The 25875-nt window shown below is 36.0% G+C and overlaps 1 protein-coding gene and 1 long non-coding RNA gene across 15 annotated transcripts in view; one reads left to right on the top strand and one right to left on the bottom strand.

Annotated features, from left to right (window-relative positions):
* Window positions 1-8173: 8173 nt before the first annotated feature.
* Window positions 8174-25875, bottom strand: part of CCDC150 (coiled-coil domain containing 150) — a 65445-nt gene continuing 47743 nt past the window's right edge. For 9 of the 14 annotated variants that reach the window (XM_015596604.2, XM_015596606.2, XM_015596607.2 and 6 more), the window contains 9 exons: window positions 24807-24900; window positions 23848-24017; window positions 22764-22890; window positions 13895-14089; window positions 13401-13469; window positions 13149-13310; window positions 11390-11476; window positions 8819-8938; window positions 8174-8530 (listed from right to left, as the gene is read on the bottom strand). In XM_015596604.2, coding sequence (XP_015452090.1) covers window positions 8411-8530; window positions 8819-8938; window positions 11390-11476; window positions 13149-13310; window positions 13401-13469; window positions 13895-14089; window positions 22764-22890; window positions 23848-24017; window positions 24807-24900 — 1144 coding nt within the window. In that variant the 3' untranslated portion in view covers window positions 8174-8410. Of the gene's footprint in view, window positions 8551-8818; window positions 8939-9990; window positions 10116-11389; window positions 11477-13148; window positions 13311-13400; window positions 13531-13894; window positions 14090-22763; window positions 22891-23847; window positions 24018-24806; window positions 24901-25875 lie in introns of those variants that run through there. The other 5 variants (XM_025039392.1, XR_003042925.1, XR_003042926.1 and 2 more) reach the window with 5 other exon arrangements.
* LOC112470288 lies at window positions 15036-17287 on the top strand. The gene is made up of 2 exons (XR_003042928.1): window positions 15036-15184; window positions 16285-17287. It is a non-coding gene; the product is annotated as an uncharacterized LOC112470288 (long non-coding RNA).

Below are 25875 nucleotides of genomic sequence, written 5' to 3'. Positions count from 1 at the left end.
GACATTTCAGCAATTCTTTAAATCCATGAGCATGGAATATCTTTCCTTTTTTATTTGAGTCTTCAATTTTTCTTCTCAATTTCAGCAATTCTTTAAATCCATGAGCATGGAATATTTCCTTTTTTATTTGAGTCTTCAATTTCTCTTAATGTTATAGTTTTCAGTGTATAGGTCTTTCACCTCCTTGGTTAAATTTATTACTAGGTATTTCATTCTATTTGATATGATTGTAAATGGGAGTTTTCTTAATTTCTTTCTAATAGTTATACATGTCAAGAAATGCAGTAGATTTCTATATGTCGATTTTGTATTCTGCAACTTTACTGAATTCATTTATTCTAGCAGTTTTGGGTGAAGTCTTTAGAATTTTCTATATATAATCTCACATCATCTACAAAATGTGAGTTTTATTTTTTCCTTTCCTATTTGGATGCCTTTTATCTCTGTTACTATGCTCTGCTCCAATACTGTGTTGAGTAGATGTGGCAAGAGTAGACATCCCTGTCTTGTTCTTGATCTCAGAGGAAAAGATTTGGGCTTTTTATCACTGAGTACGTTAGCTGTGGGCTTGTCATACATGGCCTTCATTATGTTTCATCTATACCTAGTTTATTGAGGTTTTTAAAAAAACCATAAATGATGTTCAATTTTGTCAAATGCTTTTTCTGCATCTACTGAGATAATATAGTTTTTATCTTTTATTTTGTTAGTGTAGTATATCATAAGATTGATTTGTGGATGTTGAACCATCCTTGCATCTCTGAAATAATCCCACGTGATCATGGGTGTATAATCCTTTTAATGTATTGTTAAATTCGGTTTGCTAATATTTTGAGGATTTTTGCATCTATGTCCTGTTACTTTCTTTTCTTGTGGTTTTGGTATTGGGGTAATGCCGGCCTAATGAAATGAGTTTGGGAGCCTTCCCTCCTCTATTTTTTGGAAGAGTTTGAGAAGGATTGGTATCAATTCTCCTTTGAATGTTTGATAGAATTCACCAGTTAGGCTATCAGGGCCTGAACTTTTGTTTGTTGGGTGTCTTTTGATTACTGATTCAATCATCTAACCTAGTAAGTTAGTCTTCAGATTTTCTATTTCTTTGTGATTCAATCTTGGTAGGTTTTATGTTTCTAGGAATTTGTCCATTTCTTCTACATTGTCCAATTTGTTAAGGTATACTTGTTTATAGTAGTCTCTTATGATCTTTTGTATTTTAGCGACATTAGTTGTAATACCTCTTTTTGTTTGATTTTATTTGAGACCTCTCTATTTTGGTGAGACTACCTAAAGGTTTGTCAATGTTATCTTTTCAAATAACCAGCTCTTGGTTTCACTGATCTTTTCGGTTGTCTTTTTAGGCTCTTTTTATTCCCACTCTGGTCTTTTTCTTTCCTTCTACTAACTCTGGGCTTTGTTTTTTTTTCTAGTTCTTTGAGTCATAAAGTGAGGTTGTTTGAAATAGCTGTTTCCTGAGATACACATTTATCACTATGATTTTCTCTCTTTGAAAGGCTTTTGCTGCATCCCATAAATTTTGGTATCTTGTATTCCATTTTCATTGTCTCAAGGAATTTTTAAATTTCTCCATTGACCCTTGATTTTTCAGTAGCATTTTGTTTCATCTCCACATATTTGTGAATTTTCCAGTTTCTTTTTGTAATTAATTTCTAGTTTCATACCATTATGGTTGGAAAAGATGCTTGATATGATTTAATGTTCTTTTATTAAGAGTTGTTTCGTGGCCTAACATATAATCTATCCTAGAGAATGTTCCATGTATACTACAGAAGAATATATATTCTGTTCTTGGAATGTTCTGTATAAACCTGGTAATCCGTGCAGCCTAATATGTAGCTTAAGGACAATGTTTCCTTATTGGGTGATCTATCCACTCATGTAATTAGGTTATTACTACTATTATTGTATTGCTCTCTATTCTTTCATGTCTATTAATATTTTCTTTATACATTTAGGTGCTCTCCTATGTTGGGTGCATAAATACTTAAAAATGTTATATCCAAAAAGGATTAAACCCCTTTTCATTACATAATGACTTTCTTTGTCTCTTATTATAGTCTTTAAGATTATTTTGTCTGTGTAAGTGTAACTACCCCACCTTTCCTATGGTTTCCATTTGCATGGAACATCTTTTTCCATCCCTTCACTTTCAGTCTGTGTCCTCACATCTGAAGTGAGTCTCCTGTAGGCAGCATATAGATGGGTTTTGTTCTGTTGTCCATTCAGCCACTCTGTCTTTTGGACAAGTTAGTCCATTTACATCTAAAGTAATTATTGATAGCTGTGTACTTACTGCCATTTTGTTGTTTTCTGGATATTTTGTAGTTCCTCTTTCTTCCTTCCTTTGCTTTCTTCCTTTGTGGTTTGATGACTTTCTTTAGTGGTATGATTAGGTTGATTTCTTATTATATTTTGTGTATCTACTGTAAGTTTTTGCTTTGTGGTTACCATGAGACTTACATATAACAACCTGTATAACAGTCTATTTTCAGTTGATAACAATTTAAGTTTGAATACATTTTAAAGCTCTACATTTTAACCCTACTCAATGTTTTGATGTCACATTTTACATTTTATCTTGTGTATCACTTAATTATTGTAGTTATTTTTGCTCCTTTTGCCTTTTAACCTTCACATTAGCTTCGTAGATGATTAATTCACTACATCTACTGTGTATTTACCTTTACCAGTGAGATTTATACTTTCATATGTTTTCTTGTCACTAATTAGCAACCTTTCTTTTTAGCTTAAAGAAATTCCTTTTAACATTTCTTGTAAGGCTTAGTGGTGATGAACCCCTTTAGCTTTTGCTTGTTTAGAAAACTCTCCAATTCTGAATGATAACTTTGCCAGGAACCATATTCTTGGTTGGAAGTTTATTTTATTTTGGCATTTTAAGTATATTGTGCCACTCTCTTCTGGCCTGCAAAGTTTCTACTGAAAAATATGATAGTGTTATGGAGGTTCCCGGTAAGTTGTTTTTCTCTTGCTGCTTTTAAGAATCTCTCCTTGTCTTTAATTTGACATTTCAATTATAATATATCTTTGTGTGAGTCTCTTTGCTTTCAGCTTATTTGAAACTCTTTGGGCTTCCTGGATCTTGGATGTCTGTTTACTTCCCCAGGTTAGGGAAGTTTCCAGACATAATTTCATCTGCTCCTTTCTCTGTCTTTTTCTGGGACCCCTGAAATGCAAATTTTAGTCTGCTTGATGTTGTCCCAGAAGTCTGTTAAGCTACCTTTTCTTTTTTTTAATCTTTTTTTTTTTTTTTTTGCTGCTTTGAATAGGTAGTTCCATTACCTTATCTGATCTTTTTTCTGCTTCATCTAGTCTGTTAAACCCCTCTGGGGTATTCTTCAACTCTGTAACTTCTATTTGGTACTCTTATATTTTCTGTCTCCTTGTTGAAGTTCTGTGTTCATCCATTCTTATCCCAAGTTCAGCGAGCATATTTATGACCATTACTTTGAGCTCTTAAGCAGGAGAAATACTTATCTCCATCTCATTAAGGTTTTTTTTCCCCTGAGGTTTCATCTTTTTTTTTTTTTTTCCCCCCATTTGGAACATATTCCTATGTTTCCTCATTTTGCACTTTTTTCCACGTATCAGATGAAACAGCCCTATCTCAGTCTTGAAGGTGTAACCTCTTGTAGGAGATGAACCTTATTGTTCAACCTAACTCTTGGTTTTCTCTGTCCTAACTCTTGGTTTTCTCTCAAACCTTTGTGATTGTACAAGTAGCCTATTTTATTTTTAATAGCCCCAGTTGCTGAAGGTGTGCTAAGACCTGTCAGTGTCCCAAAGGAGAGGGAAAATCTCAGTACCTAGATTCAGGCTGACTGGAAGCCAGACTCTCAGACAGCAGACTGTATGTAAATATATACAGTCTTATGAGACTGCAAGCATAAGCCCTATGGCTACCAGATGAGGTGATCTGGAAGTAAGGTGTCTCTGGGTGATAGTCGTAAAAACCAGGGATCCAGAAAAGTGTACAAGTTCTTTTCTGGAAGATACTGGTGAAATAAATGAAGCAGAGGTAGAGCGCAAAGATGGCATCCCTCTGCTCCATTCCCTGAGAGCACCGCCACAGGTCTCTAGATGTATGCCAGACCTGAAGCCTGACCCTCAGGCTTAGGCTCCAGGACAAGAAAATAGGCTTCTTTCACAGAAGGACTGGAGGTTGTGTTTCAATTTGTTGTCTGTGCAGTGCTCTGGGGGTAGTAGTCTTCCGAGAACTGTCTCTCTGACTGTTACAGTGCTATGGGACCCAGGAATTCAAAGCTTCCCCCTCCCCACTAGCCACCAGAGCCAGGCTGTCTAGAGGCAGCAACTGCAAAAATCAGGGCACCAGACATAAAACCTGGGTATCAGATATGTGTGAAACTTCCCTTACATGAGTTATTGGTGCTGGGTATTGTGACAGGGAAAGTGAAGATGACATCTACCAAGGGGGAAAAAAAAGTTCTGGAGAAAAAAAATGGTACTTGCTGGCTTTAAGGTAGAGGGAATGTTCAAATGCGGCACCTGATGGTTGAAGGGTAAAGATGGCACTTATCAAGAGGGGAAAAAAATGTCTAGAGTTAAAAAAAGGTACTGCTGGCTTTAGCAAGGCAGAGTGAAAACTCAATAATGGCACTTGACAGTGCCTCTGTCCCTGGAGAGTATTCCACCGGGACCCTGCCCATCGAGCCAGTGCTTTAAGATTAGCAAATAAATCTTTCCCAGAAAGTCTGGCCACTTTTCAAATGGCTGCTTCTGTGATGGGCCCTGGAGCAACACAGTATGTGACAGAAACCATATACAACCCTCAAAGCCTGTAATATTTACCGACTCTTTACAGTAAAAATTTGCTGACCTCTGTTCCTGTAGATTTCTCAAAAAGGAGGTACACGGTACAGAATTCTCTAACTTCCTATGTATTTATAACCAATTTTCTATAGTTTTGATATTTGGGGGACAGTTTAGCTGGATATAAAACCCTTGGTTCACACATATTGTTTTTTTAAAAAAATTCTACTTATATTAACTTTAATTGCTGCTACCACAACCTTGGTGGCTTAAAATAATAAACTTATCTCACAGTTTCTGTGCATCAGGAACCCACATACAATGGGGCTGAGTCCCAGGATTTTACAGGATGAAATCGAGGTGTCAACTGAGCTGTTATCTTTTCTGGAGGTCTGGGAAAGAATCTGCTTCCAAGCTCATTCTGGTTGTTGCCAGACTTCAGTTCCTTGAAGTTTTAGGACTGAGCTCTTCATTTCTGGCTGGCTTTCAGCAGGGGCTGCTCTCAGCTCCTGAAGGCCACTTGTATTCCTTACCATTTGGCTTTCTCCATCTTCAAGCCAGCAAGGGCACATTAAATCTGTGCTTCAAATCTTTGACTTCCCCTTCTGCAACCAACCGAAGGAAATGGCTTTTAAAGGACTTACGTGACTAGGTCAGGCTCACCAGTATAATCTCCCTTTCTTAAAGTCAGCTATGATATATAATCTAATCATGGGAGTAAAATTTATTTTCACAGTTCCAGGGATGATGCAGGCATGTACACCAGAGGGTGGAAAATCTTGGGGCCTGCCTACCTTAGGATTCCAGCTACCATACTGCTTTGCTCTATTGTCATCTTGCTTACTGTGTTGGGTTTTTAAAAATTGAATATACTTGATGTATAACTGTGTAAATTTAAGGTATACGTTTCAACTTAAAACATTCATATATTGTAATGATTGCCATTGTAGCAATATTTATTACCTTATTACCTTGCACAATGATCCCTTTTTAGTGGTCGGATAATTCAGTTTTGGTCTCTTAGCAAGTTTGATGATTATAGTATAATTTTGTTGTCTATATTCATTATATTGTGCATTACATCTCTATGGTTTATTTACTAATTGCAAGAATGTGCCCTTAAATAACATCAGTCTTATCCTGCCATCCCCTAGTATAGTGTGTTGGTTTTTAAATGTCGGATGCCAGTCTCTTTTGCCTTAGTAAGTTTATCTTTTTGCCTGTAGACCTTGAGAATATTTTGCCTTTAAAATCTAATAGTTTTATTAGACTATGTCTCAGAATTGATCATCTGGTTTTTCTCAGGTATGTGGTAAGTCCTTTCAATATGTATTTCAAATATATATTTTTTCTATTTTTGGAAAGTGTTCTTGGAATATAGTTTTAAATATTACCTCTGTTCTACTTTTTTTTTTTTCTTCCTCAGGGGCATCAACAACATGAATATTATTCCTTTGCCTATCTTCCATTATTTTTTCTCTTACCCTTTTGTCAATTTCATTTCCTTGGTGGTTTTCCTGCCTTTCTTCAATGACTCTTATTTTCATCTGAATCTATTCTCTTTTGGGCACCTTGTAACTTATTCTTCATTTCTTTTAGCCCCCCTTCACTAGCTTCCTTTTTCTTTCCTGTTTTTTTTTTTGAGGGGGATGGGGTTAGGGGTGGGAGTCTGCCTTTGCCTACTATAAAGTCTTGTGAGGTGAGGCAGAGCCAAAGTATGAGAAAGCATGCATTAGGTTTAGGTGACTTTTCTATATTTAGTTATTCTGAAGATTTGATGTTGTCTGCCTTCAAGTTATGCATAGAATGCGGTTTTGTATAGAATTTACTTTTCCTTTCTTATTTCATGTTGCCTGTGAAGGAAATATTGGGAGATAAATAGCTATGCAGTTGCCACTGCCTTTAGCTACCTGGAAGTCCCTATATGTAGGTTATTAAAGAATTGGTTTTTAAAGCTTCAGGAAGAGCTTGTGGCTGTCTTACATAAATCTGGAGGAAAAGAAGTGCCAATATAAGAAAAACCTAGCATCTGCTCAGAGCTCTCTGGTTGTAGTGTTAATGAAGTTTGGTTAGTGACCACCTTGGTGTATTTCCTCTACTTACAATGTTTTTACTGTTGTGATAGACATCAGTGGTTTTGATCTGAAACTACCTCCTTGATTTCCTTTTGGGGAACCACCCTGTTTCAACGATGGGTACATCTCATGTCCAGACCTAACCAATTAGTGTATAATTCATCTTTCAAGTCACAGTGATTGATTGATTGGTCAAGGGTAGACATGTGATCAGTCAATCCAATGAGACTCAGTCTTGGATCTGTTATTAGAACTGGAGTTGGTAAGCAGAAAATATTCCATAGTCAGTTTTAGTCTTGTGTATGTTGTACTTTGTTTCTGACCATTTATAGAAGGGCTTACATTAGCAAAAAGCTTAGAGTCTTTATCGCCCAAAGAAGTCCAAGGTAGAAAACATGATACAGCACAGTGCCAACATAAAGCCATCTTGCTCAATGAAATGAGATTGATCACCAGATCTATCTTGAGAAGATAGATGCAAAGTATCATCAAATAGTAAAGTTTTAAAAAAGAAATTTTGCTTTTTCAAATAGTATTCTGGGATAAACCCAACAGGTGAAGTAAAGGAAACCTTATCTCTTCTTTTTGTTAGTGGGCTCAAATCTAAACTAGGGAATTTAATAAATTGAAATGTGAAACCATTTTAGAAAATATCTAATATGTGGCTAGATGTTTTGAGAGAGGCTAAGAAAGTAAAGAACCTATGACTGTGTAAAACTGACCCCCTGAGATAAAACTAGACCAAAACATCTTTGGTTACGAATTGGAAGCCTATTAGATCAAGAATCCAGGAGATACTGAAAACAAAGGGTCACTGAAATAACAATTGTCCAATACTGGCTAACAAACTGAAAAATAATTATCCAAAATCTGTCTAAGGGAGACATTAATCCACAACAATTCCTGTCCTCCTCCTAGACTCTCAAGTGGAACAATCCAGTGTGCCTGTTGATATTACTATTATCTGCAATCCAGCAGAGCAGACTGCTATATTTAATAAACTTCTTTGTAACATTTATAGCTTCCTGGGACATTTCCAATCTGAGATATATAAGTATAGAGATATTAGTCTTATTAAAGATGTACTGGTAATTATTCAGTATAGGACATAAGCTTATAAGACAGTGGAGTTTTTACCATTTTCCTGGTGATTCTATTTCTAAGGATTACTGGATGTTAAATTGGGATATTTCATTGAAACAAAGTATTACTTAGTTGCTGCATCATCTAGTACTTCAGTAAATGTTTTTTGATAAAATGTACTAAGAAAAAGTCAATTATACAACAGCATCTCCTATCATACAACAAATTAATATAAATTTATTGGGTGGAAAATGGGGAAAGGGACAAAGATGGGGTGGTTCTGTATTGATATCAGAGTTCATATAAGGATAAACTCAGGTCCAAAATATTCAGCCCACATGAAAGACTTCATGTTCTGGTGACTGTGAAACAGGCCAGCCCTAGCTGCTGGGCTCAGGGAATCATGACCGTGTAACTGTAAACGAAGAAGCTCCTCTGTCAGGACATCACTTTCTCTCTAGGTCAGCATGATACTTCTTGGGTGCAAGTCTAATATTCTGTTTACTCTCCCACCGATGTAGAACAGACTGGTTAGGCATGACGTCGTGCCTTTTATCTTCTTCGTCCTGTTGGAAAGAAGTCACACCTAATACTGTTCAAAACTAACTGCAGAGCTGGGGACCTATTTTGTCTTTATAAATATTCATCAAAGTGGGTGGTTTTAATCTAGACAGTTTAGGAGAGGTGGAGCTTTTAAGAAAAAAAATTTAGTTCATAGATTTCCTAGCAGTAATTTCAAGAAATCTAACGATTAGTAAAGAGAGTAGCTGGATGAAGAGAGAACCTCCGTAATTAGAAATCTGAGAAGAAACAAATCCAGACTTGCTTAAAACAGCACTATCTAAATGCCCTACCTCTTCCCTCCACGTGTTTTCCCGGGGAAGCCTCTGCAACCGGTTTTTTGTCAGCTCAAGTTGCAGGCCATCGAATCTGCACTTAAACCAGCGGTGAGCTTCTTCCAGGTTAGCTGTTATCTGAACATATAAATGTTATCATTAAAATAATTACAACAGTTATAAATTTTTAACGTTATTAGTTTGACTTTTTATCTACATATTATGACCAAAATTCTGACTGCAAGAACCCTGCAACTTATTTTGAATAATATACATCCTACAGATAGATGAGAAAGCAATTCCTGAATACAGAGTTAAAGAATGCATGCAGGCTTGATGCTTTTTATGCATTTGTTAATATTTCCTGGATGTGAACTAAGGTAAGAGAGGGCCCAGAAGAAAATAAGAATGAACATACAAAAATGGCACTGAAGATGAATATGGTAGTTCAAACCATTTTTTTTTTGGAATTTTTGAGTTCTATTCTCTACTTTTCCAAAGTTCCTAAACTAGATTTTTCTGTTGTGTTTTATAGTAATAAAAAGTAATAGAATGAATTAGTAAAAACCTGGAGCAGCTTAGTATAAGTTGTATTCTTTGATACTTTAGCTCATAAGCGCAAACTTCCAAATTATCTTTATTAGGCTTGAAAACAGTCCCTCTGATAGTTTATTTTTGAAGATGAACTGGAATCAGTATTCATTTATTTGACAAATGTTTACTGAGTGCCAATATATGCTTGGCACTTTTCTAAGTATTTGGGATACTTTGGTATTTTCAAGGTAGAGCCGATAGATTTTTATATGAAGGTTGCTTCAAAACAGCTCCAGAACATAATCTTCTAAAATAAGAAGTAATATGACTTGTTTTCACCCTCTGATTACTTGTTCATTAGACAGAATTTTCATTTTCTGATTCTGAAGTCTGAGAGGGCATTGTCAGGCCTGTTCAGATAGAGATTTTTATCTCCATCACCTGGTGCCTGCCATATAATAGGGCCTTAATAATGTGCTACCATGTACTTGCCCTATATTAACCAGGTCATAGTGTAGGTATAAAGTAGATAAGAAAATAGAGCTCCCTTGGTCATTTAATTTTTAGAAAGCTACAAAGCTAAAATATGTTCCAGGTCTGTTTATGTATCCTAAATGACAGTGACACTCCCACCCCCAAACCAAACCCAGCCACACCTTTCTACAGCACTTTTTACCAGGAGTGGAGGGAAAGATGCTTGAAATGGCATTGTACATGATGTTTCCTCTTGTATGGCGAATGAGAAGGCAGCTAACATTTACTGACACTTATTCTGAGCCATCTAGCAGAATAACAAAGTAGTAGATATTAACTTCCTGACTTTTATGGATGTGGTAACTGATGAGTTAAAGTAAACATAACTTCCTTAAGGGCACAGTGTCACAGCTGACATTCAAACTCAGGTTTGTCGCAGTCCATGTTTTTTTTTTTTAATTATTTATTTAAATTAGTTTCAAGTATACAATACATTCGTTAGACATCTACATTGTTCATAAAACAATCCCCCCAATTGCTCCCTCCCTCCCCTGGCCCTCCACCTAGCCATCATATTAATGCTAACTGCATTCTTTATGCCATGCTCCCCATCCCTGTGACCATCTATCAACTACTAATTTGTACTTCTTTAATCCTTCACCCTATTCTCCTAGCCCTCTAACCCCCCGTCCCCTCTGTCACCAAATTGTCCACTATTTTGTGAGTCTGTTTTTGATTGTTCTTTTTGTTCCTTAGATTCCACATATAAGTGAAATCATATGGTATTTATCTTTCTCTCAGCATAATAACCTCTAGGTCCATCCATGTCGTTGCAAATGGTAGGATTTCTTTTTTTTTTTAATGGCTGAGTAATAGTCCATTGTATATATGAACCATAATTTCTTTATCCAATCATCTGTTGGGCGTTTAGGTTGCTTCCATATCTTGGCTATTGTAAATTGTGCTGCCATGAATATTGGAGTGCCATGTTCTTTTTAATATACCATTTTGACAGTCATATTGTCAAGTAATTTAATAGCTATAAAAGGGACAAATCCTGACCAACTGATAGCAACATCACTGTGATACCTTAAGCTAACGAATCTGTTTTCTTAACCAGAAACTGAGATGTGCTTGTAGTAAATAATGATTTCAAAGGTCTTCTCCTGCTCTAAAAAACTTATGATTTTAAATACCTTCAAAAAAGCTAATTTAAAATATTAGATCAGAGAAAGCAAACTCACAAATTGATAGGGCCTACTTTATATTCCTAGCTAAAGACTGAATGAAGAGCTATGATTGGTTCATGTCAAACAATGCATTAAAATCCACACACATGCTGGTATTCCCTTCTACTTAGTGGGAGAGACTTGGACTTCAGGTTTACTCAATCTTTCAGCATTCTAATCTTGCTCATCAGGACACAGATCACTTCTTTATAGCAGACTATACTTAGTAAGTTACTGGTTCTTCCCTATTGTACTCCTGACAACTATGTTAATGAAGAATTTTACATTGACTTGTGTTTCTAGGTGATTGTGTCTGAGGAAACTTGTCTCTGTGTCCATGGCTCTGGCTTACCTGTTCTGATTCTACACTGGCTTCTTTCAGTTTATTCTCTGTTGCTTCTTTACACTTCTTCAGGTGTCTGACAGTTTCCTCCAATTCCTAAAAGCATAATACAAAGATTTTTACAAACTCTCAATGTACCATATTGAACAAAAAGCTTCAGTATTTATAATATATGATAGGGCAACTAAATTATGAAAGTATGACTGGGTAATCTGACTTCAGGTGCTACCTAAATACAAGATAAAAACTTATTTTCAGTTAACCTACAGTATACATAGTATATAAGATTACAGATTTTGATTCATGGATTCTCCTGAAAATAGTGATTAACATCTCCTTCCAGAATTGGATACTTTTCATAGCAGAGAATCTCTGTTGGGAGATAAGAGCTCAATGATATCCTACAAGAAAAAGCTAAAAGCATTCATCACCACTGAACCAGTATTACAAGAAATGTTAAAGAAACCTCTTTAAGAAGAAAAAAAAAAAAGAAAAAATATGAATAAAACGCCAATAACTACTTATCTATCAACAATTATTTTAAATGTAAATGGACTAAATGCTCAATCAAAAGACATCGGGTTGCTGAATGGATAAGAAAACAAGGCCCCTACATATGCTGCCTGCAAGAGACTCACTTTAGGTTGAAAGATGATGACACACACTGAAAGTAAAGGGATGGAAAAAGATATTTCATACAAATGGAAATTGAAAAAGCTGGAGTAGAAACACTTATCAGATAAAATAGACTTTAAAACAATGTCTATAACAAGAGACAAGGACATTTCATATATGATAGCCAAGATAATGGAAGCAACCTAAGTGCCTATCAATGGATGATTGGATAAAGATATGGTACATATATACAGTGGAATATTGGCCATAAAAAAGAATGAAATCTTACCATTTGTAACAATATAGATGGGCCTAGAGGGTATTATACTAAGTGAAATAAGACAGAGAAAGACAAATGTGATTTCAGTTATATGTGGAATCTAAAAAACAATCAAAAACAGAAACAAACTCATAGATACAGAGAATAAACTGATGGTTGCCAGATAGGAGGAGGGTGGGGAGACTGGGTGAAAAAGGTGAAGGGATGAAGAAGTACAAGTTAGTAGTTATAAAACAGTCACAGGGATGTAAAGTACAACATAGAGAATGTAGTCAATAATATTGTAATAACTGTGGTGCCAGGTGGGACTGGAGTAATTGAGGGTGATCGCTTCACAAGTTATATCAATGTCTAACCACTGTGCTGTACACCTGAAACTAATATAATATTGAATGCCAACTGTAATTGAAAAACTGAAAATAACTGAATTATCTTAATGACATGGTAATAAGAGGGAAAAAAAGAGATCTCTTGAAGTCCTTTTTCAGTGGTATGTTATGCTTTTCATTAAGTTGAGAATAGCTAAAAGTCCTGTAACAGGAACAGGTGTATCTGAGCTATAGGGAAGAACCGAAAGGTATAAAGTTCATCAAAAACTATGAAATTCAGTTCAGAAATCTTAGTAACTAGTATTTTGCATGAGTTTTAACTGTTCTTTAAAATGAGTATTATTAAGTTGAGAATGGAGAATATGTGCCATAGTCAAAGCTATAGGCTTCTTCCTAGATATTATGATTCTAAGAACTTAGCTAAGATGAACAACTTGTAAATATGTTTTCTTTCAGAGAATCTAGAAATTCTAGGTGCTCTAATGCTGGGTATCAGCACATGTTGTTTGCTGATATTCTTTGAGATGAATCTTAAAGTTTTTACCTGGCACCGATTCTCTAGTTCTTGCCTTATTTTCCGCTCTGCCTCTAGTCGTAGCTCTTGCTGTTTGTTCCGTGCTGAGGTATCATATTGGCTCTTGGCCAACAGCTGCATCTCTTTCTGTAGGTTAGTCATTTCAGATACAAATTTCTGGATACTCAATGACTGGAGGGCACAAAGAGGGAGACATTGGTGCATGTGTCCAAGTTTGAGATTTTATGTGAATGGTAAACACAGTTTGTGGAAATCATCTACCTGTTCATAATTTTTTTTCTGATATTGATCCTTAATTAGCTCCATTTGCCTCAATTCTGTTTCTATTTGCTGAAAGTAAATGTGGAAATAACACAGATGATCAGTGAAATAACTGGCTTGCTCCTTTTGCCTATAGGATGACAGAAAGAATCCCGTATGAAACCCACAGTTATTAGTTCCTGCTGGGCTCTCCTTCCTGTCTGGCCTGCTAACCCCAAAAGAGCAAAGTCCTGTACTAGCACCATGGAGGAGACAGATGGGAAGCCAGAAAGTGACATGAGCAGCTAATGAGAAACTAAACATTTATATAGCGAATCATGGCTAGGAAAAGAGATTGTCCTCCCAAGGCAATCTTCCCACTTCCTGAGTGTAGCTGTAATTAATTCTCAGACCCATGGTGCTGTTAGTGCTCTGAAACCATCTCTCCTGGATACCACTGCCTGCCTCATCAGATACTAAGGAAGTGAGAAGACACTTAGAGTTTCTCATACAACCTTCATCCTCTCAATATTCTGAGTGTTATTCGCCTTAGCTGACATGTGAAGCCTAATTTGGGCTTTTTGAGTCTTTATTTTCTCCTTGCTACTGTTCAGTAGCTTTTCCAACTCTGTCAGTTTCTGCCGCAGCTCTCGGTTGGTCCGTGATACTTCCACTGATCTGAAGTTGGCTTCATCAAGGGCTTTCTTCAGCTGTGGAACACAAAGGGAAAATTAGAACATTTTTACCTTCTATTCAGTAAGAGAAGTGTATGTTTAGCTCTGTCCCTATATTTTGTTCTCTTTAGACCTTTCTTTCAAAAGGGAGGGCAAATGAGGCCATAATGTCTGATTAAGTAGATTTGTAGAGGAACGCTCTAGTGTTAAAAATCATGAAAATCACTTAAAGAACACAATCTTTCTTAGAACAGATAAACAATGTAAATATAAGTTCATTGTTTGCTTTTCAGGGTGTGGCTTTGGAGTCAGACAGATCTAAGTTCAAATCTTAGCTTCACCTCTTACTAGCTATGTCATTTGGATAATTAACTTCCCTAAGACTCAGGTTCATCATTGGGAAAGTGTGAATAGCCTACCTCATAAGATTCACGTAACAGTTAAATAAAATGAAGAATGTAGAGCTTGGCACATAGTAATTACTCAATGATTATTACCATTTACCATGCTTTAAGCATTTCCTTTCTGTCAATTGTGACCTCATGTCTAGAGAAGTAAAAATAAATTATGTGGTAGTTTATATAGATACTTGTTAGTTACTATCACTGCATGCATTTTTATAATATTGCTTTTTGTTTCTAAAGATTTTAATAAACTTGTCTAGAGGAAAAATAGCATAATGTTTACTGTTAAAAACAAGATAACAGGCCCAAATGGAGTCACTTATGCTCTAAGCCTTATGTCACCAAATCGAGACTTAGTCTTGGCTTTCCCAAAAATGAACTCTTAAACCAATCAGGTATCACCTGATCAACACTAGTTGAGTGATCTGCCTGAGACCCCTGGAATCCCCCAAAGGAAAGTAACTTTGCAATAATCAACCTGCATTTTTGCCTAGTTTAACTTTTTGTTCCCACTCTCGTCTGTCTATAAAAGCTTTTCATTTTATACAGCTTCTTGGAGCTCCTTTCTATCTGCTTGAGTGGATGCTGCCCAATTCAAATGATTTTTGTTGAAATCAAATCTTAAACTAAGACATATTTAAAATATCTTTTAACAGTTCTGGCATCAGAAGAAGAAAATGAAGGACACTTGTAATAGCACCCAGGAGCAATAAGCAACCAGGGAAAGGTACCCACTGAGTCCTACGAGCTCCCTACTTTCTCGATGCCTCTGGAGGTCATAGCAAAGTCTTAGAGCCTAGCTCTGCAGCGTTTGCGTTATGAGCTTCCCGACATTATTTGAGCATCTCTTTTTCCGAACTGGGTCTGGAAACTAGCCAAAGTTGGACTGGGTTCAACTTAAAAATCAGACTGGGTCCAGGGTTGGAATAGGTCTGATTTAAGCTAGACTTGGGTCCAGTGTGAGGCTTCTGGTGAATAAAATTTTATTTTAAGGCTAAACAAGCAAGTTAATCTTACCAAAGATACTTGAATTACAGTGGCCAGAGTGGAGAACTTTTAACCTAGGTAAGTTTATTCATTTATGAGGTACTCCGAATAAAAAGCGGTCTCAATCCAGTAGTCACCAGGGTAGAGGGAAAATTATTTTTCCGCTCTACCATTTCTGGTGACAAGGATGAGACTCACTGGGACATTCCACTTACTCCAGAGCCTACAGGCAGGATCCTAGGAAAACTAGCAGAAGCTGGCTAAGGGTGAAAATTCTTACCAAAGCGAGCTTTCCTGGATCTCTGTGTTGCTTAGGTGAGAGAAGTAAAATTTCACATTGTCCTTTCCTTCCCAAATTCAGATTGGCAGGCTAAAAACATCTATAAGAATTAGATCTTTGAACTGTGACTCATGAATTCGCTTTCAAGAGCCCATTGGTTGTTAATCCTTTCTCACTCAGGGACAGCTACTGCCTCGTTTGTCTTGTTTTGTGTCCTGAGAACTTGGTTTGGTAATTGCCAGGTAAAGAGCCCCAAATATATGGCCAGAAAAGAATGTGGTTCCACCCTAGTTACAGCTAGACATAGCTGGACAGAAATGTGGGTTGCACTCCATTTGCTGCTAGGGTCGTACTGACTGCTGCCAGCTCCCAGGGGAACTATCTTTTCTTTTGGTTATCTTTGAAAGTGGCTCTGGATTTTGGGAGGGCAGTATCTTTTGCACTCTCACTCTATATACCTCCTGTGTCTGTGCAGTTGTTCAGTACGGGCAGGAACATACACTGTTTGTCCTGGCTGATATCTGAAAGGGGTTTTATGTTTTTGTTTTTTTTTTTTTTAGATCTGTGGAACCTGATATTCAGAGCCTGATAAGGAACTGTTTTTTAGGCCTTCTCCCCGAAAGCTAAAATGAAACTATATAACCAGAGGGAAAGAAAAACATTCTGAAGACATTTGTGGAAGGATTTACTAAAACATTCCAAAGACACACAGCTCTAAATCTAGAACATAAGAATCTTTTAATTTCTATCTTATTTGAAGATCTTCTCCCTGATATAAAGCAGCAAGTTGAAGATAACACAACTAGATGGGTGGGTCAGCCTCCATATCACTTAGGTTGCAACCCAATTGTTTGAGAAATTAAAACAACTGTACTTTGTCTTACAAACTGAGTCTTTATAAGAATAGAAATGCAGCTCTAGACACAATTCAAAGCCCACCTATCCTTTTACCAATCCTAATATATCCCTATTCATCTCAAAAAGCTTGCAGATATTGGAAAAGATCTAGACTTAGAGAACAAAAGTCCTTTTGTTGGTAGAATTTTCATTCTTTGTGCCTTTTGAGATATAAATATTCAACCAGTCTCCAAGAACCAGGTAATTCCTATCAAAAAGGGGGGTGGGGGGTGGGGTAGGGTGCAAAACTAAAACTAAAGACCGTTTTGAAAACTAGGCCTAAGAAAAATCTTAAAAGTCTATTTTACAAATTAGTTACAAGCTTTAGCTATCTTTGCAGGTAATCTTATTTCATCTGCCAGAAACATGATTTGGATCCAACTGTTCTTTTATAAACTAGTGAGTTCTGTATTCTACCTGCCAAAATTTTTAAATGAAAACTTGTGTCTGTATGTTTATGTATGTCTATGTATGTATGTTATAAATGTGACTTTTATTCTACCTCCGAGTGGTATTGCCAAAATACTCTAATCAGCTTAAAGAAAATTAAGCACTTACATAAATCAAGTATAATCTCAGAAATATAGAAACCAAAATGTTTTTCAAGTTCATGTGATCTAAGATAATTTTTGGTGAATAAAAGCTAGTTTAAGTTTGTTTAATTAAGAGGCATGTCTTAGTTATCAGAATTAAATAGAATATTTTTATTCTACCTAGGTTTACTGAAAGATAAGCTCATATCATCTCCTGTAGAATTTGTCAGCAAGAAGGATGATGGTTCACTGTTTAATATCTCATGAAATTTTCATAATTGTTAACAATGAATTAAATAGATGTAAGATAGATTATAAATGAACTTCTCAACAGTTTATTTTTTATGGTATGCCTACTTAAAAGTTGCCAAAATCCTTTTTGGTAATGAAACTTTAAAATTACACTGAGATCAGTTAAATGATGGATATTCATCTAGATCATTTCCAAATAAGATAAAATACTGAAACATTAACTACTGAACAGGTTTATCCACCTTTGGTTTCCTTTTATAGAGGAACTAAAGATATTTAGGTCTATTAGTAAACATGTCTTGTGCCACATTTGAACATGTTTTGTGGGGGAAAATATACTTCTAGAAACTATGAAATGTATTTATAAATTTGCTAATCCACAGTATTACAGACAGACCACAATTGCTTACACTTTAGTTTTCACTAGGAATTAAGGATTCTAAGGGTTAAAAATTCTAATATGTAATTAAAACTACTTAGGAATAAAGGTGAAAGGAAATAACTATGAAAAGTAGGTAAAAAAGTAAAATGATTATTGCAGAATGAGAAAAACATAGGACAAACTCTGAATGGATACAAAGAAAGTTGGAAGTTTGTGGAAAAGGAATCTTGGGAAAGAATATTATGTGTTTCAAGCTAGCTAAGACCGGAATGGGGTTTAAGATTTTAAAGAATGGATTTTAATATTGAAAGTACACTGGTACAAAATTAGAATTTGGTTTTTCTTTGTTAAAAGAATAAGGTTTTCCTGGACTATTGGTCTGTTCTTAATAAGAGATTGTGAAAAGGTTCTTTTACCTTTGGGGTAATCTACCTGGAGAGCAAAGAGTTTGTGTCATACCAAAACAGTATACTGTGCTTCCCGATGTCTTCATCAGGTCTTTGACTACTTAAAAAAAACCCCAGTATTCTCAATATTAAGAGCTAAGTATTGTTAACAACTATGTAACCTTCTGTATTTGCCTTTATAAATATTCTGTTGTTGGAGTGACATCAGCATCACGGAGTAGTGAGACCTCTTTGAATCTCTCCTTATGTCTACAACCAGCCAGGCATCTATAACTCAACAAAGGTTCCTCTATTCAACACGCTAGCATGCCTGAGAGAACCATGCATTGGTACATCTGAAGGTGGGTGTATTAAAATGCAAAGGGGAGGTAGATGCAGAAAAGGCATTTCACAAGACACAACATCCATTTGATAAAATCTCTCAATAAAATGGGTGTAGAAGGAATGTACCTCAACAAAATAAAGGCCATATATGACAAACATCATACTCAAAAAAAGGAAAGCTTTTCCTCTATGATTGGGAGTAAGACAAGGATGCCCACTTTCGCCATTGTTACTGAACACAGTACTGGAAGTCCTTGCCAGAGCAATTAGGCATCTAAATTGGAAAGGAAGAAGTAAAACTGTCACTATTTGTGGTGACTTGATTTTATATTAGAAAATCATAACCAGTCCAACAAAAAAACTATCAGAAACAATACAATAAAGTTGCAGGATATAATATACAAAAATCTGTTAAGTTTCTATATAAGAAAGAAAAATGAAGAAAACAATCACATTTATAGCTGCAACATAAAGAATAAAACACCTAGGAATAAACAAAGGAGGTGAAAGACCAGTACACTGAAAACTACAAGACATTTTTGAAAGAAATTGAAGATGACAAAGAAATGGAAAGATATTCCATGTGCATGGACTGGAAAAATTAACATTATTAAAATGTCCATATTACAAGAACAAAGGGGGAGTATCACACTCTGAATTCAAACTATGCTACAAATCAGTATGGCATTGGCAGAAACATTACACGGGACCAATGGAACAGAACTGAGAGCCCAGAAATAAACTCACACATATACAGGCAACTAATTTATGATGAAGGAGCCAAGAATATACAGTGAAGAAAGTCTCTTCAATAAATGGTGTTGGGAAAACTGGACAGACATATGCAAAAGAATGAAACTAGACCACTATCTTATAACCATACACAAAAATTAACTCTTAATGGCTTAAAGACCTGGATGTGAGACCTAAAATAATAAAATACATATAAGAAAACATAAGCACTAAGCTTCTGGACTTTGGTGTCAGTGGTGTTTTTGTGATTTTTGACTCCAAAAGCAAGGGAAAAAACAAAAAGTGACTAAATCAAACTAAAAAGCAACCAACCGAATGGGAGGAGATATTTGCAAATGATACTTCCAATAAGGGGTTAATATCCGAAGGATGTAAAGAACTCATACAACTCAACAAAAAACAATCCAATTAAAAAATGCGCAGAGGATCTGAAATGACTTTTTTTTAAGGAAGATATACAGATGGCCAACAGGTACACGAAAAGATATTTCTCCATCACTAAGAATTATGGAAATGCAAATCAAAACCACAATGCAGTATCACCTCACATCTGTTAGAATGGCTATTATCAAAAAGGGTAGAAATAAGTGTTGGAGAGACTGTGGAGAAAAGGGAAGCCTTGTGCACTGCTGAAGTTGTAAACTGGTGCAGCCACAATGGAAAACAGTATAGACAAAACGTAAAAAAATTCAGAATAGAACTACCATGTGATCCAGCAATTCCTCTTCTGGGTATTTATCAGAAGAAAATGAAAACATTAACTAAAAAGATTATACACACACACACACACACCTATATAAATACTTCTATATTCACTGTAGCATTATTTACAATAACCAAGACATGGAAACAACCTAAGTGTCCACTGACATGAACGGGAAAAGAAGAATGGTACATATATACAATGGAATACTATTTGGCCATACAATAAATGAAATATTGCCATTTGGGGTGGATCTGGAGGTTATTATGCTAAGTGAAATAAATTGGACAAAAAAGAAAACTATGATTTCACTCATATGTGGAATATAAAACAAAAAAGTAGACTAGTAGTTACTAGAGGGGAAAAGGGTCGGGGACAGTGAACTGGGTAAAGGCCAAATCTATGGTAATGGAAGGAAACTATATTTTTGGTGGTAAGCATGCAATAGAGTATACAGATATCAAATTATGTTGTAGAGCTGAATTTATAACTGAAATTTATAATGATGTTACATCAATAAAAGATCTATTGTCACTTTGGTTAAACAGATTTTTATTTCATAATGATCTGTGATACTATTTGGTCAAATGTTCAAACCTTTCGGCATTTAGACAACCTCCTAAAATCAAATCCTAAATGGAGTCTTTGACCTTAAAGTAACAGATTTCACAGAGAGTCCCTGAAAAATCTCAGTAAATTTGTCTCTCAACTTGTAAAAGAGAGATGTTAAACTAATTAGGTTTATTTGGTATGTTATATTACATGGGAAGCATTGTCAAATTAGGGATAATAAACCTTCTTTGGTTATATTTGTACAGATGCATATTATTTATATAAGTTCTCTAGATATTGTGTGAAATTCCTAAAACTGATTTATCCTGGTATGTTATCCGTCATAATTCCAGTTACTTAAAAATATATGTCACAGATAATAACCAAATTTCCTTATCAAGTCTATTATAATACCTTTTCATCAGGTCTTTAACCATGGGCATTTTTAAGTCTTTTGTCATTTATAGACAGTTACTGTTTTACTCTGATGCTTTTGCAAAAGTGAGATTCCTAGAAAGGCCTCTAGCAAGTACTCAACTACTGATACCTCTGCCAAATTACAAAGTGTCGAACCTTGGGTGCATATTTCACAACTGAAGAAGGCTCATTCTGACATCTGGTGCTGTGCAAACATTGGAGACCTCGAAATCAAACCGACTAGGAAGAGAAGTACCCATGGTGAGGTCAGACTGCTTCCTCCCAGGATCAAGAACGTTTCTTTCCATTCCTCCTTCCCTCTCTGACCATGCTTTTCCTAATTCTTATGACATGAAGGTCTTTATGATTGTTTTGTTCACCTTTTGCCTTGCTTTGGCCTGGAAAGTTGTGCCATTGTTCACATATCTTGGGCCATTGCAAAGGGGGGTAATCCAACCTCCAAATGATTGTTGGATTTGTCACGATGCTACTGATCCTATAGTTGTGCTCATCACAAACTTCTCCCTGATTTCCAAATTCTCAGTTTCTCTGAAACAAACTCAGCCCCCTCTCTACTGTGTCAGACTCCCTACCCAAGGGGGTCCATTTCCAAACCCCAAATCTGGGGAACCTTGCATCCAGGCTCTGTACAAAAAAAGGGACACAAGGCAAGAGTAACAAGAAAACCACCTGTGTTACTGGCCTCCATGGCTGTCACCTTTCTAGTCCTGAGCTACATACTCAAATGGAAATTATCTGAAGCCATTCATGATTCAAAATTAGCTTCCACTGGCAGATCCCTACTGCCTTGGCTAGGAGTAAATGCAAATGAAGCTGTGACAAGGAACCTTAAAGATATAACTCTTAGAGATACTGCAGAATCTGCTGGTAAAGCAATACTCTCCAACAAAAACCCCTAGACTCTCTAGTCATAGTTCTTGATAGTAGGATAGCCCTTGATTCTCTTTTAGATGAGCAAGGAGTTGTCTGTGCTATGGCCAGCACCACTTACTGTACTTGGATTGATACGTCTGGGGAAGTTGAGACTCAGCTATATAAGATCATTGAACAAACTAGTTGGCTTAACAAAGTGACTTCTTCAATGGTGTCTTTCCTTGATTCATTGATTCTGATTGATTTGGGTCCTGAGGATTGGGGCTCAGACATGCACTCTAGACATTGGAAATTATCCTGTTTATAACAATCATAATAGTTTCCCTGGAATACTGTATTCTCTCAAAAGCTTTAAAGCATGTTCTCAGCTGCTAACTAACAAGTAAATGATCTCTCTGAGACAAGAACATCAGAAAAGGAATGAAGAGAATGAATGACTGACAGAACGTGAACCCAACGTCATGACCTGTGAATGCCACAGAGATTCAGCAAAAAGATGTCATTATTTGTGAATACCAAACAGAGGATCAGCAAAAGACTTCAAGAACTCCAGAGTGGTAGCTGCGAGTAGCACTAATGCCTCAAATTTTGATCACAACTCTAAGTTAGGCTAAAAGTCTGATCAAAAGGTAGGGGAGGAATTATTAAAAACAAGACAACAGACCCCAAATGGAGTTGCTTATGCTAAGCCCTGTCACTAAATCAATACTTAATTATCGTTCTGGTTCTCCCAGAAATGGAACCTTAAATCAATTAGGAATTGCCTGATCAATACTAGTTAGGTAATGTACCTGATTACCTCAGTTGCATCTGGCTTGCTGGTCAAGGGGGATTAAAACAGCCAAAGAATAACTGCATCCCACAGCTGGTTTTCCTCTTAAAATACATTCAACTAGAGAAACTTTTTTGTCAATTGACTCCATACCTCTGCCACTTCCCGTTGTGTCGCTTTCTTTGCAGCATCTCTCTCAGTTTGAAACTGCTTTCTTAGAGCTTCTATGCGTTCAGCATGCAATTCTGCTTCCATTTTGGATTCCTCAGTCATCCGTTCTCTGTTTTGAAAAACACGGATGATAAATCACCTTTAGAAATCACCTTGGGAGGTAATAAAGATATGGAGGGAATGTGCAACTTTCCAAAAGGTGTGTGATTTACAAATGAGAAGCAGATCAATTACCAGGCGAAGTTCACTGATCTGGAGCTTAACAGAAGAAAAACAAAGCATTACCTGTAGCATTTAAAAAAAGTCATTTAATATAAAGAGATCCAACCAAAAGAGTGAAACATATACTCTCGTTTAACCAATAATGAAGTCTTGAGCCAGCAACACTTCACCAGAGTATAAAATTTGTATAGATCACAAACCTGAAAAACACCTTTTCTGCTTTAGCTTATACCTGTCTATGTCAATATGTTCACTACCTGAAAGGAATAAAGATGTATGTGCGCATTGCATTTCTCTTTCGTATGAATTTTCACAGAATGTTATTAATACCTAGGTAAATCTAGGTAAATCATATTTACCTAGATATAGTTTAAGACAAAATTTTAGTAGCTTCACTTGAACTTGATGGGTTTTACTTAACTAATCTCAGGCCATAACTGAAAACAATTAATGGTTTAGCATCTGCTTAGATGGAGTCATCCACTCCTCCATTTAGGCTCTGGTTATTGCTTTTCCAAATCATGCTTTTAAAGGACACATAAGCTTTTGACGGAAAAGGCTTGACCAGAAACGTGCAAGTGTTCCTTCCAACCGATATTCTTTAGATTTTGGTTTAACCTTCATATACAGAAGCAGCTTGATATTAGATAAAAGAGCTGAAAATCAGCATACTCCAGACAGCTAGTGTCTGCTGCTGCTCAGCTATACCCGGTTCCTTAACATGGCTCTTTTGGGCGTACTAGTTCAAAGTAGGAGAAAAAGGTTTAACTGGTTTATGTGAACGAGCCAAACTTACTCTCCCAGAAGCTCTTCCCTAACTTCACTGTGACTATACTGCCCTTACTTGAACGTTTCCAAATTCTGTCGCTCAAGTTCTTTGTTTTCCAGTTTCTCTTGGACATGGTCAAGCTTTGTTTGCAGATGATTATTTGTCTGGAGAGCTTGCTCCAGGCTCATAGCCAGTTTCCTGTTGTCTTCTCTAGCTACATCTAAAGCTTTTTGTAGAGGCTCCATCTAAAAGAGAGAAGAGGGTTTTTAACAGGTGCAATTAGTCCATAACGCTGTATATGCACTTCTAACCCTGTATCATCAAGTGCCATTGAAACAATAATTAGTAGGAATCAGAACCAGAGATTTCAGAAGCCTGAAATATATGTGAGAACTTATTACAGACATTGCTTGAAGACTCTTAGAAGGTGATAGGAAGGGTCTGCTCCACTGGTCACTACAGAACTTTGGAAAATAGAGCCAACTTAATTTATTCTGATTTTTAAAATTTTAAAATTATCCTTCCTGATCCTATGACCTCTGGTCTCACTGACTAGAGAGATAAGAACGTGAAACTGTTGTATATCCTTCCAGAAAAAGCTTTTTATGTAAAAATATCCATGTGTATTACATATAAGTGTGCATGTGTGTAGATACATAATCATATGTGCACACACCTGACAGCACACTCGTGAGTTTGTCTCATTAGCAGTGGGATCACTCCAGCTACTTCTGACTGATGGTATGAGCTATTCTCCAAGCCCTTTAACTTCTGCAATCATTTATGCATTAATAAATGAAAAGAATGTGAACCATATAAGAGAAAGAACTGGCATAATTTTGGCCCTGGTTTCCGAAAATATGATTCACTGTAAAATCGCAGGCCCATTTCTCATTTGTAATATGTCACTGTCAAATCCAAATTTAAATGAAAACACAATTTACCTGATTGTTTTATTCCACTTTTCCAAAATAGCAATATCCCAATAAAACCAAAAATATCTATGTTATCATCTATAAGCACCTGCCCTCTACCTCACTGTTGTGCTGGGCATCCACGACAAGCACTCTGGCCTGCCACTGGTCCACTTCTGCTTCCAGCTTCTGTACCCTCTGTTGATTTAGAGCCCTAAAAATGGAAAGCACAGAAAGAGTGACTACAGAAAAGAACCATCTAGGAATGATACCATTGGGCGTTACAGGGCACTCTTCTAAAAAGCTCAAATGGCATATGTAGCAGTCTATAGATGCTCAGAATATGAATTGGCAGGTGACAATTAGTAGCCTCAGCTTCAGGTTAAGAAATGAAGGCTCCTATGGATTAAAAATTTGTTCCATCTTATGATTCAATTTGGCTTGATACATTAAACTGTCAACACATGACAATAAATAAGTTATGGGCTGATAATTTTATATATGTGTAACATATTATACACACACACATATATTATAAACATGTATCAGTGGTACAAAAACATTTCACCTCTACATGAACTGGCTTCATGTTGAGATTTCTGCTTCTAAATACAACATCTAGTAGAATTTTATTGTAAATGGTAAACAATACTTTTAGTACCATCCTCTTGAATTTTCTATTTAAGTTTAGAATATACATAATATGTAAGAAAATAAAGCGCAATGAAGAATATACACTTGTTCTCTCATAACATAGAGGTAATATACACCACAATATACACATTACAATATATTTTTAGAGGCCTTATTAAACTCAGAACATTTGTTTATTAACCTAAAAGGGAAACTTTTATGTAATTTTTGAAACATTGAAGAGTTTACTTATAAAACATGGTCAGAAGTAGTTCTTAGAATGATTCATCTAAATAATCATTCATCTTTAAACAGGACACTAATAAATGGATAATTCAAACTAAAGTAGGTACTTAGCTTCAATTATCTCAACAATTACTATTTTGTAGACCCAAGGGCAAGTTTAAAAAGTATAGAAAACAGCAAGGATAAAACAACAGTATATCATACGAATTTCTAGAATACATACTCCTTTACCTCACTATAAAATATAGGAATTTTGAATTTTTGGAAATCATATTAATTTTTAATTCTAAATTTTCGCTAACTTTAAACT

The sequence above is a fragment of the Pteropus alecto genome, unplaced genomic scaffold (assembly GCF_000325575.1).
Source record: "Pteropus alecto unplaced genomic scaffold, ASM32557v1 scaffold3, whole genome shotgun sequence".
In the NCBI taxonomy this organism is placed as follows: Eukaryota; Metazoa; Chordata; class Mammalia; order Chiroptera; family Pteropodidae; genus Pteropus; species Pteropus alecto.
Note: the sequence above shows the minus strand (reverse complement) of the source record. Positions and strands in the feature narration are given on the sequence as shown.